Consider the following 18,461-nt stretch of genomic DNA (forward strand, 5'->3'; position numbering starts at 1 on the left):
GGGGAAACGGGTCTTAGCTGTAACATGATGTTTATTCTCGTAATGTATTTAACTGTAGAAGACAACCGAGGATTGTCTGTTTGGTTATACGAGAAAAACTTGAGTACAAATACCAAAACATTCGTTGACGAACATTTAAGAGAAATCTTGTAATGGAAAAAGACTTACATTTATGGAGAAAAAACAAAAAAACATTGTAGTACTATTTAACTCGGGAGAATGTATTTGTCTGTGCTGTGTAAATATCAACATGCTGATATATATATGATTATATGTACACAGTTGAATAATTGTGCACTCCATAAAAAGTTGTTATACAACAAATGTTGAGCACAGAGTTATTCAATTGCATTTATTTTGGTTCTGTTTAGGAGCTCACATAGTTTAGCCTTCGCCCTTCAATCCCCTAAATTATTCACATACAGTACAATAATGTTTTCATTTATTCATCTCAGTCTATAAAAATCTTTTTTTTTCCTTTTTGAAATTTGAGATTTATTAATGGAGGGGAAGGCTACTGAAAATATGGTGGCAAATATAGAAAGAAAAACAGAATTAACAATATATAAAGTGAGCAGATCAATTTATAGTACTAACAGTGAATATGTGTTTAGCAGGTTTGAAGTATGTCGTTTCAACGTTATGTTTTTATATATATTTTTCCATCAGATAGCACTATCAAACGAGGATGACCTCTTCTGATACACACATTTTAAATCCTGACTTATAAGATCAAACATTGCATCCGGTTAAGGAAATTAGTGAGCATGGTAGCATCTCATATTTGCTGTGCTGTTACAGAAACCGCTGTAGTGCGCTATCAGTAGGAAAATTGGGAAGCGGGGCAGTGAACAACAGATTTAGCGACGTGTGTGTTTCTTTCTTTCTTTGGATTTATGTAATGGGATGGAACTAATGTCGTCAATGAATCCGCGTCCTGTTTTCATCGCCTGGTATGTGGAAGACAGAGTCATTTAGTTTTTTAACTGGTGTTTCTATTCTATCCCGCTGTAATCAGAGACGTATGCATACTCACATTAACATTAACTGTAGGCAAATGACAATAATGTATGTTAAAGGACTAAACACATATTCTAATGAGGCGATTTAAACAGTATGTCTTCATATATACTTCTCCTGCATCCTCAATTTCCTTTTTTTTCCCCTTCTGTTTCTAAAGGTGAATTTACTGCATGCGTCCTTATAGCCTAAAGCATCCCTTAGCATATTTGAGAGGCTTAAAGCTACAGGAAGGTTAGACTCCGCAGTAATACCGTGCTATGTTTGATCCATCATAGTGGTTACTGCACAGCACATGCAGCAGCTCTGCTACACTCAACTCAAAGCACAAAGTAAGTGCTGCAATAATTACTTTTTTCCCCCAAATATAAATACCTTTCCTACTGCCAATCCTCTGTTTGGATACACCAGCTCGTGTTTGCCAAGTGGTTAGAGACACGTCTGGATGGTAGTTCTGCTTCCACAGTCCTCACCAGGATGAACTGTTATCCATCTCCAGTATATATCGATCCATTGCACAGCCTTGGATTCTTTTTTTTTTCTTTTTTTTTTATCCTTTTAATCAGGGTTATTTGATTCAGGCGGTGTAGAAACACCTGGCTTTCTCTCTTCCTCTAGTCCTCCCCACATGTTCTTTTCTCTCTCTCTCTGTCTTTCTCTCTCTTTCACTGTAGCTCTTATAAATATGCTGAAATGAAATGAAATATACTCTGTCGTTAGTGGTGAATGATGTCTTGTGATACTCTCTCTCTCTCTCTACGCCCTTGGATAGTGCTGTGTTTATTGTGTATGATGTATTCATATTAGTATTTATGATAATGATAAGTCCGAGAAAAAAAACATCCAAGACTCTCCAGAATTCTACTGTATTCTTATTATATGGGATCCATGTGAAACAAAAATGAAATAAACTTGAAATTATTCTCTTGAAGGTTAAAATGTGTACTTCTGTTCATAGGCTGATTGCCTGTTTGTTTACTAAAAGTATGTTTTAAAGTGTTAATAATCGGTTTTATGAATAAGTTGTAACGCTAGTTTCCTCAGACACCTCCCAAAATGTCCATACGCAAGGAAGACCGACAGAGGCTGTCATTGTGCTTTGTAGGCGCAGTGTAGTTCTCCAAGACTCATTATGAGATCATAAGTTAGTTCATTTGATTTGATTTCTTTTGCCTTTTGTAGTTAATGGACACTCAAATTAAAGTGTACAGCTCAAGGAATCCAATATGACTATCACAGTGTGGGTAATGTTCCTCTGAGTCCTTAGAATCAAGAAAATAAACATAATAATACATGATGATCGTATGTTGTAATGATGTGTACTGTAATAATTCCATGGAGTGTCCTGTGCACACAGAGGTAGAGCCATCTGTGATTAGTGTGCAGGTCTTGTCAGTGGGCCATTGTCAAAGCAAATCCATATCAAGGCTTTTTAATTAACAATATGTAGACCAATGTTAGGTATTTCTCACCAGCTGTGTCTCATACTAAATTCTAAACCACAACCTCAACTGTAAATCTGAAAAAATATAACCCATCAATAATTGGGATATGATGCTTTCAAGAACTATTGGAAATACCACTGAGATATCGGATATAAATATTTGGCTGTGCACCTCACTACAAAAATGACCGGTAAAGGAGCCTTTAAAATTGTATTTAAGTAAAAGTACAACAAATTCAACGTAAAATATCAAAAGTAAAAGTAGGCATTATCGAGAATGGCGCTTGTCAATGTGATACAGTAATCATAAGAATTATTGATGCAATAACTAATGAGAAGTACTATAAAGTTGTAGCAACTTATTTGAACTATTTTATATACTTTTTGCTGGTTTATTCTAGAACAATGCATGTAACATTCATACACATGTAGACATGTTGCTGCGACAAGGAAGCCCACCTTTGCTTGATTAGAAGTAGTGAAAAGTACATTTACCCAGGTAATACCCAGGTACTCTAAGCACCACCTTTACTCACTGCAACAACACAACAATGCATCATTAATCATAATCCTGAATTATTCTGAAATTGGCCATTCTGCATTAGGGGTACTTTTACTTTAGTATGTTTTGATGCTAGTACTTAGTGCTTTGATGCTAGTATTTTTCCTCAAGTAGAATTTCGAATGGAGGACTTTTACTTGATAAAGAGTATTTATACATTGTGGTATTGCCACTAAAACATGCGAGTACTTCTTCACTGTCAGCATTGGATAGTAAGTACATGTACTCAGGTCCTGTACTCAACTACAATTTTGAGGTTACCTGTTTTAGTTATTACTAGTTAATTCTCAGATTCACAGCTTCTGATCATTTATTACAATACTAAATATAATCAACACATACAATATGATATATTATTATAGATGTAGCTACACAGCCACAGGCTACAAAAGTAATTAATATGAGCTCCGCCCTTACCGACTGCAACAATATGAACTGAAAATGAAATGTGTATTTTTTATAATACCTTTGCACTCTTACATGAATAAGATTTTGAATGGAAGGCTTATGTCTACACTATCTCTAATTTTACTTAACCCTTGTGTTGTCCTCCCGCGTCAAAAACAGACAAAAGAATTTGACACTTCTGTCCCTTCATCTGACTTTTAACTAACACCACCTTACTAACACTACTTTTTGGAATTCATGGTCAATAACCCTCATTTATACAGAATTATACCTAATATTTAAGTTAAAAAAGCAGAAATTATGAATTATTTTGACTAATTGTTAACATCAGAGAAACGTTCAGATGAGTTTTGGTCAGGAATGAATTATTTGTTTTGGTAATTTAGTTACAAAGAAACCCATATTTCAGATATAGACATTTTTTAAAGGGGTCAAATTTGACCCGGGGACAACAGGAGGATTAAGTAGATGATCTGAGTACTTCTTCCACCACTGAACAGAAGTATAAAGTTCAATAATTGGGTACATTAGTCACTAATGAACAACAACTGCAACAGGTGTGTCTAGTTTACGAGGAGCCCATGAAGGCAGCACCGAAGCAGCTCGTCTCGGTGGTGCCAAAGTGCCAACAGCTAACTCCCACTGAGAAAAGTGAAAGCCAACGCCCCGCTGTGAGCTCCTCAGCCCGGCCCTCCCTCCTCACACAGAGGCAGAGTTCATGTGGAGCTGCTGTGGTCGTGACCGAGCTCAGCCAGTGTACACTTCACGGAGACTTTTACAGCGGAGACGTTGATTCATCCGCCTTGGAGGGGAAAAAAATCAAGCTAACTGTCAACTGAGCTGCAGCCGTAACGTTAAAACACTGGAATATTTTTTCTTTAGCGACTTTATTCAAACGCTGTTCGTCGGTTGCTGGCGATAAGGCTCACAGACATACGCTCGGTATATAATAAGTTAGTTGTTACAGAATGGCTGATACAACCGCGTCCAGCCCCGCTGCTAACTGCGTGGAGAAGCTGAAAAGTTACGTGAAAACCCAAAAAGGGGTTATCCTCGCAGCAGAAATAGTAAGTTCACCGACGTGAGCATTTAACATGTAACAATTAGCTTCTGTTTTCCAATACAACTGTTTCCGAAACGTGGTTATAATGTGTGTTAAGTGTGTTTTAAGTAGCCTGCAACCAATTAATATTTAATATAAAGTGGGTTAATGGTGGTAGTTATTGATTTTTCTCACAAAGAGGAGAGATATTTGCTTTTTCTGTCACCAATATTCTCTATTTTCGTCGTGAAAAGCTGATTTATCTCTTTTTTATTTTTTTTTAAAGCAGTCTTGTCGAGGAATGCCAAGCATGTGGTCTGGGGGGGTTGGGGGATCACGGACAGGGGTTAAGGGGTTCCCACCTGTCACTTCTGCTCCACTGTTTTCTCTTTTGGCACCAAAGAGCCAAATGCTGAGCGTTAATGACAGATGAAAGGTCACATGGGGTTAACTCCTTTTTCTACTTATTACCACTGGCTGCATACTATATGTGGGCAGAGAAGCAGTAGCCTGAATGTGGTGAGGAGAAAATGCAATGTATATCACATTCCTATGAGTATAAAGGCTCATTAAGTGACTTTATGGCTCTAATTTACAGGAATATACTTTACTTTATACAGAAGCAACAGTAGAAACATCAGAATAATACTTCATTCCCAGTGATATAATACAATAATATAAGTTAGGTGTGTGGGGTTTAAGTGTTTCAATTCCTGTAATATAAAAAACCACTTCCTGTCTGTTTGGGAAGACTTTATTTATACTGTCCTTCACCACCGTTTACACATGATTGCCTTTGTTTGCATGTCACAGCGCTGTGTTGTCTTAACACATGACTCACTTTGACCTTAAATACTTAACTTAAGTTCTGCATTTTTAAAGTTTTTTTTAATCAGATTCTGGGCAGGTACGTGCTACAGTATTACTATTCATCTCACGGCTTACAGAGCTAAAGACTACTACTGTGTTATTACTATACCCGTTATAAGAGAGTAGAGTAAAGTTCTGTTCTTATAACCCAATGGACTCATTATAAAGCAAGCTCTCAGATGCTGGTGGTCCACCCACTGTAAAGTGTTTTTCTTTTCAGAGGTAATGGAAATTCCAGGCTTCCAGTGTGAAGTTTGTTCCGAAGAAACAATGTGTGAATTGCTTAGCACACGTCTTTTGGTGTTTGGTGCTTTTTCACAGAGAGCAGACACTCGCTAGTTTGTTGTTTCCTCTCTCGTCTTTACTGGAACCTGATAAAGCCTAAAGGAAGTCATCTCTGATGGTGCGTGACTGAACTAGTTTACAGTGCAGGGAGATGAATGAGTGAAACAGGAAGACACATGTCTTACATTAGTGCTTGTAATGTCCAATCTAATATGAAATAGGGTGCTTAACCCCAGCAGTCAGGTTTAAGTCTTTCAGCTGATAAACCTAAAATCTAAAGCTAATAATTCAGCCGTCGGCAAGTTATGACGGCAAGGTTCCCACGCCTCGCCGAATAACATTTACTGTTATTTAGTTTGGTCTTTTCTTTAGAGGCATGGACGTACTCGGACATGTTTGAAGCTGCAGAACAACATACAGATCACAGTCACACAACACACCCATGTAAAGCTCATTTTAGTCAGGCCAGGAGTGATAAGTCAGGATGAGTCATGCCCTGAGCTGAATTTGCAGCTTGCTTTTAATATTATGAATATTACATTGTCTTATGACTGGAAACCATTTCCTTCTCCTTCATTGAAGAATGTCTTAATCAAAAGAAAAGGGTGTAAGAAAGTATGCAGGAGAAGGACAGTTCCGTATGTAAAGGGTTAGATGATGAGCAGAAGAGTGATGCACTGAAACGGAACTTTCCATTTTGCTCTCTACAATCATGGTTTAGTGAGCAGTGGAAAGTGCTTTTAAAAAAAAAAAAAAACGCCCCAAATTGTAAGTGACTTCCCTAGCAACCGTTGCTGTTTGGTGTGTCTCTGTGCCGTGGACTAGCTCTCGGCTCTCATGTTGCTGCTGGCTATAATTAGCCTAGCGTTCCCAACTATTTCTATCATTTTTAAAAGAGCGGCTCGTTACACTGACGCGACCAGATCCGAACCCGGATTCTTAAAGAGCCTGACCCACGCAAACGGATCCGGCCCGCTGTAGAAAACATCGACATCTCGGAGCCTTTCTTGTTCTGAGGGGCTCTTGTGTAGCGGTTGTTTCTCTGTGCGTGATGGCTTGTCCTCAGAGCAGCCGACTCCGCCCGCATAAAGTCTCTTTTGTGTGGGACCTTGGCCTCGGTCGCCACTCTGGTCCACAGAGGCTCCCTGTGCCTGTCTCCAGAACACACGGACTACTGATACATCTGGCCCGGCTGAGCGTTTGTGGAACAGTTGCCGGGGGGGGGGGGGGGGGGGGGGGGGGGGGGGGGGGGGGGGGGGGGGGGGGGGGGGGGGGGGGGGGGGGGCAGCAGTGACAGATGCAGGGCTAGTCAGTGTAACGTCATGTGTGTATCATAGACCGCGGTGATTGGACACCGGCTGCTAAGTGATGTGTCTGAGAATAAAACATTGCAATGTGCAAGACGTGCTTTTTTCAAAATAAACATCAGAGATCATTTATTCTTGGAACGCAGACTCAGAGAGTCTGATTTAGTAAGTAAGCGTTCCAAAAATAAATGATTTGACTTGTCACAAGAAAGGTTGTAGAACACAGTGGGTTGTATGCATGTAACCACAGTTTATAATGTCATTCTAACTTTATTATATCTTTTGTAGTTGTTATAAGATGTCTCTTATGCTGATACAATATGTGCAGGGTGAGAAGAGTCATCATAAGAAATGCAAAAAGTAATATAAATTAAAAAAATTCCAAGCTATGGGAAAATAGAAATATTGGCCATATAAGTGATAATATACGGTGTGTAATTGCAACAATTAATGGATTAGTTAGATGAAAGAAAATTCATTTCCAACAAATTTTAATAATAAGTCATTTTCTTGCAAAAATGCCGAACATGTAATAGTCCCAGCGATTCAAATGTGAAAATATGTTTCTCTGTGTTAAATGTAATATTTTGTTTTCGTACTGTTCTTCTTTTCAGATGTTTAGACCAAACAATTAATCAATTTGTTAGTTGCATCTTTAAAGTGGGCGGCTTTCTGGTTTTTTGAGTTCATAAACATGTCAAATGTAGGCTACATGTGTCACAGATGTAAAAGAACTTTTGCAAATGTGCAGGGCTGTGCGAGTGAATTATAAATAAATAAATCCACGTTGGAAAGGCCAATACAAGGAATGTTGTTCGGTGTCCTCAAGTACACTAAATGGTTAGATGTAAGGACTGGTATTGTAAGTAGCCTACTTGAAATGTCCACTCCTTCCCAGCTGTCATGTGTCCGTGTTGTGTGAATGTATCGACCCACGCAGTTTGACAGTGGCAAACAATAGCAGCATTGAAAAAGAAAGGGCTGATCCTGGTTGAGGGCCGTAGGCTGGCTCAGTTTATGATTTGTTGCACATTGGCAGCATTTCCGTGGAATGGACTGAGAAGAATGCATGCTGAATTTTTCCCCTCATATGGAAAAAGAAGAGTGTCATAGAACAAACACGTGCCATAAAATGGAAAAAGAAAGCAGCCTTTTTCTTGGCCAAAACGCTTGTTATTATGTGGATGCTGAATTGGGAACCGACTGGAGTAAATGAAACAGTTATGCCCTCGTTGGAGGGATTTACTGTCCAAATGGCCTTGGCTATTGAGTGGACACAGACATTAACATTTTCTATTCCTGAGCGCAGAGATGAGTCGTCCTCTCTCAGGTGAATTGCAGCTGTTCCATCAAGTCATCTGCAAAGTTTAACAGAAGAAAGTTGGGCAGTTAGTTTCCTGGCGTAGCCCTGATGTAGGGCTGGCCAATATATCCATATTACATCAATATGGATATATTGGACTTGATGTCGTCTTAGATTTTGTATAACCCTTGTGTTGTCTTGAAAAAGAAATGGAAAATGAACACTTTTTTGACACTTTTTATCTATGTTTTTCACTTTTCCTCATGTATTTGTCCCTTTTTTCAACACTTTTGACACTTTTTTTCAATGTTTCTCACTTTTTTGACGTTTTCAACACTACATAACATTTATTAACTTTAGTTTTCCAGTTATTTTTTAGAATTTATGGTCAATAAACCTCATTTATAGGACATTATACCTAATGTTTGAGTTAAAAAAGCATAAATTAGGAATTATTTAGACTAAAATTAAAGTAAGGTATGTTGATGGATAATCAAAGACTGGACTATGTCAACTTTTACTCAATACTATTTCAAAAACACTTTTTTTCCAAATGCTATAAAATTGTATAAGACGCCCCCAAATGAATGAAAGTAGAGATTTGTACTTGGCCAAGAGCGTAGTGTGGAATAAATCATGTTATTTTGGGTAGTTAAAAACAACATTGATATAGGGAAACGGGTCAATTTGACTCGAGGACAACATGACGTTTAACGTACTTAGGAACAGTAGTATTATTGCATAAGAGGCTGCATTACACTAAACTTATGTCATCTTCTGAACTTACCAGACTGGTCTAGCTGTTCTATAATTGACCAGTAATGATGGCTGCGTTCCACTTAAGAGAGGCCCTGGTATTGTGTATACTGACTCACTGAAATAGCTCACTGGGAAACTTGATGAATTTGAGCCATTATGAAGGTTATCAATTACAGCTGTGCTTTTCCTACTATACTATATCGTCGCAATATAGAGATTGAGGTATTTGATCAAGAATGTTGTGATATCTGATTTTCTCCATTTCGCCCAGCCCGACCCTGATGTAATCTGGAAGATCTTCCCCATTTCCAAAATCGTTAATACCTCTGTTTATTGCTTCCCCCCATCCTCTCTTAGTTGATCAGTTTCATTATCATCATCTGCTACGCTGCGTCCATGTATGGAGGCTACTCGGCCGTCGCCATCTGCGAGATGATCTTCGCCATGGTCTTCTTCGGCATCTTCATGATGGAGATGGACAAGCAGATTCTAGTGGTCAACTGGGTCTGGAGCGTGAGTCCCCTGCATGTCTTGGCACATGGTCTTACAACAGACACACACACACACACACACACACACACACACACACACACACACACTAGAGCCCGACCGATAAAGGATTTTTAAGGCCAATACCGATACAAATATTTTGTAATGTAAAAATCTGATAATCCGATATTTTTAAAATAATAATACAGAAACGCGTAACCAAACATAACAGATTTCCCTAACATTAGTTATCTATGAGTTCTCTCTAAAACAATATGATGATAATAATTTGTTTTGGTGTCACAAAAGAACAGAGGAACATGAAAATATATTGAAGTTGTCAGACACCAAACAAGATGAGGACCACAAAAGCGTCACGTTCAATAGTTTATTATAGGGTTGGGGGTATGGGAGTTTCAGAGGTACCGGGAAATCCAAAAATCAGCACATGTGTAGATCCCCAGTAGAGAGCAGGAGCTGGATGATCCGAGAAGTCCGCAGCAGGAGAACACGGAAGCAATTGAGCGGATCCGGGATCAGTCGAGAGTCAAAAGGCTTTTCCCAAAACAGGCAGGTAACCGGTACTGGTAGCAGACGATCTGACAAGTGAGGACTGAAAAACAAGGCATTATATACAGGACATGATGAGTGGTGAATGCAGTGCAGCTGGTAGGTAACGAGGGTGAGGCAGAGCAGAGCAGAAACAGGTGAAAGTCATCAAACTCCAATCAGCATGTTACCAGGCAGAGACAGGGCTCATGACAAAAGTTCTGATAAATAAAATGTATAAAAATACAAACTTATGAAGATATGAAACTTAAATTCCTTTCAACAAAAACACTATAACAAAAAAAAAAATCAGTGTTGCCAACCGGGACGTTGTAGAGCGCCCTCTGGTGGACAAACCATGAAACGCCAACACTCATAACATGGTTGACAGTCCGTTTTTTTTGTCTTTTTTAAGTAATCATTCACCAGAATCATTTGTTCGTCATTATACATGATTCTGATGAATGATTATACATTATTTATATATTTTTTTTATCAGACATTATTAATGCAAATACCGATAGATTGGGGAAATGCCTAATATCGGCCCGCTGATATATTGGTCGTGCTCTAACACACACACACACACACACACACACACACACACACACACACACACACACACACACACACACACACACACAATGCTTCATCTGCTGTTTCTCCCTTGTGTGCAGGATCTTTTCCGTGCCGGTATTGGTGCGGTCCTTTACATCATCACCTCTCTGATCTGTGTAATCGGAGGGTCCGGGGACGGCGCTCGCATCGCAGGCGGGGTCAGTTATGGCGCCGTAAATTGAATGCTGAAACTGTCCACGTGCATGTTTTATTGTCTGTTTTGACAACCATTAACTGTTATCAATGGATCAGTTTTATCGTATACATGTATGCTTAGGTGTTGAAACTGATACCAAGGGGGGTTTTCTCAACGTCTGATGTGTTAAACAAACACACACTCTCTAAGGGAACACACTGAGTCAGTATTAAGTAATATGCCCATAACAAATCATATGTCATGCTTCCTTCCTGACACCATACACCAGTACAGCTTCCAGTCCCATGTCCACACACAACATTTTTCACTTTACACAAAACAAAGAACAGATAAAACATACCATAACAGCCACAGTAGTTGGAAAACCTTGGCGATGAGTCTGGGATGAGAAAAGAGTGGCATCCATTTAGAGTGCATGGGGAAAAGAAGGCAGGGTGGTAGACTGTTGGAACACACACTCAGGCCCAAGTTAGAGAACAGCATACAGCCCCGGATTCTATTAATAATGCAATAAGAGTCATCACAACTTCATGGGAAATTAAAAAGCAGCTGGAGTGACATGAGAACTAAACCCATACACAAGCAGGGTGAGGTGAGGATGGGGTTGATACAGCTGACGTCTTTCTAGAAGGATGAGGTGCAGTAACAAGGAATCAAAGAGTGAAGCCTGCAGTGGCATCACAAGAAATGATCATATTCAAGTTTCTCCCAACACAAAGCACCACTCCCCGGTCTCTGTTTGCTTTATATTAGATTAAGGACATGTCATATTATTTTCTCTAAGAATCCGTTTGTAGTTTCTTTTTCTTTTTTTAATCAGTCTATTCATTTTTTTATGAACTATTTCACTTCTTTAAATACTTGCGTGGTGTGCCGTCTGGTATCTTTCTTGTGGCGTGTGCAAGACCATCTGCACCTGAACATACACACATTTGAATCACTTCCTGCATGTTTCTGTTGAAAATTACAGTTATTACTCCAGTTGTGGAATCATCTTGTAATCAGTATGTCTCATCTACGATCAGTTATGTAGTTTGTACACCCTCAAATCAACATGATAGCAGTCTGGGACTTCAAATGTCTTCTGGTGTTAGCAGAACAGCCATTCTGACATTTTTAAAGCCATTTGTCTTTAGCTATTAAACATAAGTTATTCTATTAAGAGCACATTATAGTGTTTTCACATATTACATTTTGTTTGCATGATGCAACTTTGAGGTGTTTTATGTGTCCAGTAATTTTGATAGTTTATTATTATTGGGATTCTGATGCTGAGTTGTTGTTTATCAGGTCTTTGGTTTGATCGCGGGCATACTGTTCGCCTACGACACCTACACCATCTTTTTGCAAGTCAAGGGCACCATGCAGCACACGGCAGCTTCTACCGGTGAGAGCGACAGATGTTCACTTTTATGATACACACAAAACACACTCGACGTGACAATAAGCTGCTTTATTTTGATATGCACAACACGTTTTATCTCCAATGTTTAGCTTTTTTTGTCTTTTTCTTTTTTTTTTACAGACGAGAGAGTTTAAGCTCTCCGACACATGCACGTCTGCCAAGAATTCAGCAGAAGAACAGAGAGGAAGTTGTGCAGAAGTTGACAAACGAGTGGATCAGAAAGGACAATGGACAATAAAATGACCAGGTCACAGTTTAATCAATGCTACTGTATGGTGGGAACAGATGAGAGATTTCTTTAAGGGACGTGCCCGAGAGGAGGGCGACGTAGCCAAAGTGAGTGGTACTGCCTGCACGTCAAGACAAAACAAAATCGTGTCCACACGACGAATTTCCCTCACAAACCTTAATGTACCACTGATTAAAAAGGGAAAACTGTAAATACCAGCCAATGGATGTCATCAAGCAGCTTGTCTAATACACATCTACTGTTAAAGGATCGCTGTAGTAAGAAGTAACTCTGCCATTTGGACTTAAGAAGTAACTGACACATGATCGGGTAGTTAGAAATTGTTTAACATCCTAATTATGCACGTCCTGAGTGTGGATTTTTGTATTTCCAGAGAGGTTTCTCAGCTGGCCAAACATTTCCTTCTCTCTTATTTAATCATTGCTCTTTAGAGTGCTCCCCGTATGTTACAGTGCCTTAACGTCTCATTCAAATTAACCAGTTCCTTCCTCTTTTTCAGCTTATATTCTTGAAGCCTAAACATTTGAAGTGGCCTAATCAGCAATCTTTTGGCTGTCTTTGTACTAATTAATAAAGGATATATTATATTAGGTATTAATTAGTTTAGTGTGCATCATCAGAGGCATTAGACGTCCACTAACCATCAACCACATTCAACAGTGTCATTCACCAGGTTCTACTTTGTCTCTTGCTCAGGTTATTCTTTTCTTACTATTGTAATACAGTCCAGTTTTTTTTTTTGGGTTTATGTTTTTGTGATGGAGATAGAAAAAGAAAAGAAGAAAGGAATTTTATTATGTGAATATCGCAATTTTAAAAGGTTCTGTAACTTATTCCTCTACCCTTTGGTGGTTATTTTTCCTAGTAAAACATTGCCTTATATTATTTTTTTCTAACATGCTTCACAAAAGTCTGCAGTTTGTAATTTCAAAATGCAAAGCAACCTTGCTTTGGGAAATAAAAGCCATTATTACTACAAAGGAAATCTGTTTTTGTCACATATTTTGTACACCAATCGTACTACTCAACCATGATGTTTATGGCTTTATTCAACAAAACCAAAATTGATTGCATGTGTTGGCGGCTGTACTTGGGATGGAAGTTGTCTTCTATCAGATTACCACTAGATGGAAGCAGATTGCTACACATCTGGAATGAATCGGTCATTTAAAGATCACTGTCCCATCAGCAAGGGCAAGAGTTAGTATGTAATTGCAAAAACATCAATATAGCTATGGTGTTTTTTTATTGTTGTTTAGATGTTCCCTAGGAATTATATTTTTTTACACTCTGCCAAGATTTGTACCTACCTACAGCATCTCTGATCTCCAATCTCATCTGACATGTTTGCATTGCAGACAGTTGTGCATGCTGTTTCATTTTCAGATTACATTATGAAAATCCTTTCCTGTTTTGCTGTCCTCTGTGCTGCTGCCTTTCAGTTGCAATGACCATTACAGTACACTAGGCCCATGTCATTTTAAAGACCTACAGTGGAATGATAATCCTTTGTTTGGGCTCATACTGACTTCTTTTTCTAATTCCTAATTCCCCCATGTTGTTGTTGCTGTTGCTGTGGCAGTCCGACTTCAATAACTTCCCCCCCAAACACGTGTACATATTTCCTCGTCTAAATATTTATTTAGAAATATGCAAAAACCTCCTCCCATTCCCTGAGTGTTTTCCCGATTTAACAACCAGACTTCAGATAATAAATAAAGACTAAACATGGTATAAATCAGAAAGTGTGAGGGATTTCTAACCCTTTGTCGAGGGAGACGCATTTGTATGTAGTCCTTGTAGCCTAGGTGAAGTAAATGGCAAACTTTGGGGCAGTTACCGCGGCCCGTGTTCAGGTTTATGGACAGGGGAGGTAAAGTTGGAGCTCTTCGTCAAGTTAGCCAGGTACGGTCTGCCATGATGGCTGTTTAGCGCCTGGGCCTTCAAAATAAAAGCAGGGACGTTATCCGTTTGAATTCTAAGAGTTTGCCAGGAACTATCTGGACTACTAAAATGGTGTTATGTGTATTCATTAAAAAGGTGGTTTTAATGTAGCTTTTACTTTATCTCTGCTTACGAAATGTCATATGTATAGTTAATACGTGTATTACTTTGAAAGGTCAGTCACAAGTCTCGTTTTTCAGTTAGGCTAGCTTGTCAGTTGCCAAAGAAGCTAGCTAAGGGTTAGGGCGGAAGGAGGAGTCCGGGGCAAGCTGGAGGGGGACATCATGTAGTTTGTTCAGCACAGGCTGCGTGACTTAAAATACCTCGGTGTTTCCCCCCGTTTGTTCGTTTTAATACGCATTTTTGTGTTTTTAACTTCTAACCGACACCATGTTTCTGCGCGGATCTAAAAAGCGACGCTCGAACCGCTCGGTAAGTGTCTATTCTTTGCCTAATATTTCTTAATGACTTTCAAAACTTAGTTAGTAAACACTTCTATATCATCTTATTTAATCAGAAAACCTACTTTAAGATGTTTAATGCCTTTCTCTGTCCCCCTGTAATACTTAGACCTGAAATAAGCCTGTAGTCTATTGAAGTCCCACACTAAAAGCAGCCCAAGCGGAACCTTGTCCCACCTTCACCTGGCTTTTGTCTCGACATCATTTTTTGCGTCAAAAACCAAACCAAAGAAATGGCCCACTCCTTTTATATATTTACAACACATTCTGTTAGGTTATTTGTTATTCAAACCGTGTACCAGAAAGTACATTCTTTGTTTTATTGAGTCATTTTGGGGCTCCCCTGGTGCAGTCAGGAGGGGTCACGTACGCAACGTCAGAGATTTTCACCTGAGCAGGTTGCTGGAACCTGAACGTGTTTATTACATTTGTCAAGTTTTCACTACAACAATGGATACTCTGTAAGATGATGTGCTGGCTGGAATTTTGCCCCAAACACAGCCTAGCCTGTATAAGGTCAAGTTACTAACCAAGGCTGGTTTTGGGACCAGACTAACAGCTGTGTGGCCCTGAAACATCTGGCTGTGCAGCACACTTGGAAGGTATCCAACTAGTGCATTAGGTGTAAGAAGTGTACAAGTAGTGTATACTTGTACACTTCTTAGACCTAACACTCTAGTCTAATAGCAAACCAGACCTGAGTTTGTACAGGCTATACATGTGTTTTTTAAAAGTACCATTAACACGTTTTAGAAATATTCTGTTACAAGGCAAAGTCCTGCAATTCAAATTTCACTTATGTAAAAGTATGAGCTGAAAAATATGAAAGTACAGTACATGTCAGAATAATGTTTTTTTTCTATTATGGGATTATAACTATTTAATGCAGTCATGTACATTACTGTACATGTACATTACAGCTTAGTTGCAGCTGGAAAGGGAAGGGCCCTTTTAATTAGCCCACTTTATATACTATATGTAATATTTATACATACAAGTCTGATCTTATCTTCATATGATTATGCATTATAATGTCTGTGTTGGTTATATGTTGTATTAGTAATCTAAAAAGTAGCTTGTAACTAAGGCTATCAAAGAAATGTGGAGGAAAAAGGACGATACTGTTTGAATTTTAGTCTAGTAGAAGAAAATGGAAAGTTAAGTAAAAGTACTTTAGTTAATGTACATAGTTACCACTGATAGTATTTTTGTATAGATCCTGGCGTTGATATGGACCATATTCTTTGTGTAAGGGCTTTAAACGCTTAGGACACCTGTTGACACATACAGTAACTACACTGAAGTATTGATGAGTACCATCAATATTTCATACTCCTACACTCCATTACATCAGGACTCCAAAAGTGAGTTTGGACTCATGTTACATCAAAGTTGGCAAAGACTGTATCTTAAGCTCTGTGCACGTATTTTTTCTTTATTTTTTCTTAACAAGTTTCAAATTATTTATAGATTATCAGAGCGGGAAATAGATTGATCTAGGGTCTATGTTATGATATTATTAGATCAGATATCATTTGGGAGACTTATTTTAATACAAATTAAACGTCTTCCTCCCCCTAGCAGCTGCATCCCAATTAGGTAATAACATTTTGTGTATTAATATGAATAAAATGAACAATACGTCTATAGAGTCATCCTTGGTCATCCTTACAATGATTTTCTGTAACTCAGGGACTGTGGTACACAACTCTAGTATCCATCAAATATTATTATTAAAGATTTCCAATAATTATACCCAAATGTAATTTTGTCAATGTCACCTGTTATAATGGATTATCTTTATTCCATTTTAATCCTAGACTAAACATGAAACAAGTCTTTTTGTTCAGGCTGCTTTGTAAATAGCCTATATTATTATTATAATTATTATAATAGTATTTAACAATAGAAAACTATAATAATTGTGTTATGATTGTTTTGTGTCTTTGTAACTTTTCTAGTGTAACAATGTGCATTTACCTGCGATATGTTAGTTAGCCAATAGTTGGTTGGGCTATTTTTTCCTGTTATGGATACCTTTTTTAGATAGTGACTTTCTAAATATAGCAAAGGTGTAAATAATACATATCATTATGACTAAATTGAATTTTGCTTCCTTGGTGTCAGGGCCCTCATAAGCTGGGTTCTCCGTTCCACAGTGAACATAAACAGTAGTCCTGCTCCTGGTTAAGGGAAGTTCTGCAACTTGAAAACACGCTGCAGCTTCACTAAGGTAGCCTAGATATCACTTCCATCGTGCGTTACCGTGGTAATGTAAACTCCTTGGAGACGTCGCCGCTACTGTGGCAATGTTACAACGCTGAAATAATAGATTCAAAGGTTCCTATTTGGAACCATACTTATAATGGAGGAGGACCCTGTGCAGTCCACTTTGCAGGGAACCCGTAGGGGATTATGATGGGAAGGGAGCCTCTGTTAGTGTAATCAGTAAAGCAGTAACCTGTGCTTTCCCTACTAGAACATGTAAAACAAATTACAAGAAAGAAAAGGCCTATGGAGTCCCCACTCACGACAGCAGTGTCCCAGATGAAACCGAACGACCCGTCCAGATGTTAAACATTGTGTGTGAGGCAGCAGGAAGCAGCGACGCGTAAACCATGAGAGGAGGAACCAGTGTTGCCGCGGAGCCGGGGCTCGGCGAGGGCTGGGCCTGCAGGCTGTCTCTTTGATCGTGTCCAGTGAGGAGACGTCCATAAGCCCCCCCCCCCGACCTCTCACCTCTTCTATTAATGTTTAACCCTTCTGACACCACAACATTGAGGAGAGCAGCAAAACCCAAATGACAATTTGTCTTCTGTTAGGTTAATCAACCGATCAGCGCGCAGAGCTCTTTCCCTCCCACCTAAAAAGTAGCACTCACGTAACAGTTTAGTGTGGGCCTCATGACGTCATTCAGGTTATCAATGCACCATTTTTTGACATTGTAAGCCATCGCTTGCTGAGCCAATGCAGTTGCCTTCTGGTGTCGGATAACAAAGCTGGCAGGCTTTCAGTTTGTCCATTACCTGGTTACACAGTTACTTGGTAGCAAGAAGGATCGCAAGCAAACCGAGGCAGCGCGGCATGTGATCAAACCTTACGCCCACTTAGTGAAAACAAAGGACTTGATATGAAAAGTCCGACGCCATTCTGAAGTGGGAGCGTGGGAGCTGATGTGAACTTTTGTGAATGTAATATTTACCTTAGCCACACTCAGTTTAGAAGACACTTCCCGCTCACCACTCCCATCACATCCTTCACTTGCAGCAACAGGCAAACCTTATTGTTGGGCCTCAAATGTGACGCGTTATCTTTTGTAGAAAATGGAAAGGAAAGGCACTACAGCATGTAGCCTTACCATACAGGACACTCGTCCTGATAAGGACACATTCAAGGAAATGGAAAACTAACTGGTGAAGGCTAATGTTCAAGGGTTAAGGCTGAAAAGTTGTCATTTCTGCCAGTAAGGAGTACATTACAGGTTCCTGTCTATTTAAATTAAACTCTTTTTTTAAGGCAAGGCAAGGCAAGGCAGCTTTATTTGTATAGCACATTTCAGCAACAGGGCAATTCAAAGTGCTTTACACA

At 39.1% G+C, this 18,461-nt stretch overlaps 3 protein-coding genes and 1 long non-coding RNA gene across 4 annotated transcripts in view; 3 read left to right on the forward strand and 1 right to left on the reverse strand.

Moving 5' to 3' along the window:
* The window catches only part of sypb (synaptophysin b), a 12,349-nt gene extending 10,208 nt beyond the window's left edge, over nucleotides 1-2,141 (forward strand). The window contains exon 7 of the mRNA XM_034875583.1: nucleotides 2,106-2,141. The gene's annotated coding sequence lies outside the window, so the exon portion shown is untranslated. The remainder of the gene's footprint in view (nucleotides 1-2,105) is intronic.
* A 1,113-nt stretch (nucleotides 2,142-3,254) lies between these two features.
* Nucleotides 3,255-9,188, reverse strand: LOC117947047. The gene is made up of 3 exons (XR_004657143.1): nucleotides 9,058-9,188; nucleotides 3,559-3,564; nucleotides 3,255-3,264 (listed from the first exon to the last, which is right to left on the reverse strand). It is a non-coding gene; the product is annotated as an uncharacterized LOC117947047 (long non-coding RNA).
* plp2 (proteolipid protein 2) lies at nucleotides 4,048-13,453 on the forward strand. Its single transcript, XM_034875599.1, has 5 exons — nucleotides 4,048-4,501; nucleotides 9,358-9,513; nucleotides 10,716-10,814; nucleotides 12,104-12,200; nucleotides 12,339-13,453. The coding sequence occupies exons 1-5, from the start codon at nucleotides 4,403-4,405 to the stop codon at nucleotides 12,350-12,352; spliced, it is 465 nt and encodes a 154-aa protein (XP_034731490.1). The 5' UTR covers nucleotides 4,048-4,402; the 3' UTR covers nucleotides 12,353-13,453.
* Nucleotides 13,454-14,539: 1,086 nt separating this feature from the next.
* Nucleotides 14,540-18,461, forward strand: part of prickle3 (prickle homolog 3) — a 21,371-nt gene continuing 17,449 nt past the window's right edge. The window contains exon 1 of the mRNA XM_034875548.1: nucleotides 14,540-14,844. Within this exon, the coding sequence (XP_034731439.1) occupies nucleotides 14,803-14,844 (42 nt within the window). The 5' untranslated portion in view covers nucleotides 14,540-14,802. The remainder of the gene's footprint in view (nucleotides 14,845-18,461) is intronic.

The sequence above is a fragment of the Etheostoma cragini genome, chromosome 7 (genome assembly GCF_013103735.1).
Source record: "Etheostoma cragini isolate CJK2018 chromosome 7, CSU_Ecrag_1.0, whole genome shotgun sequence".
Taxonomy (NCBI): domain Eukaryota; kingdom Metazoa; phylum Chordata; class Actinopteri; order Perciformes; family Percidae; genus Etheostoma; species Etheostoma cragini.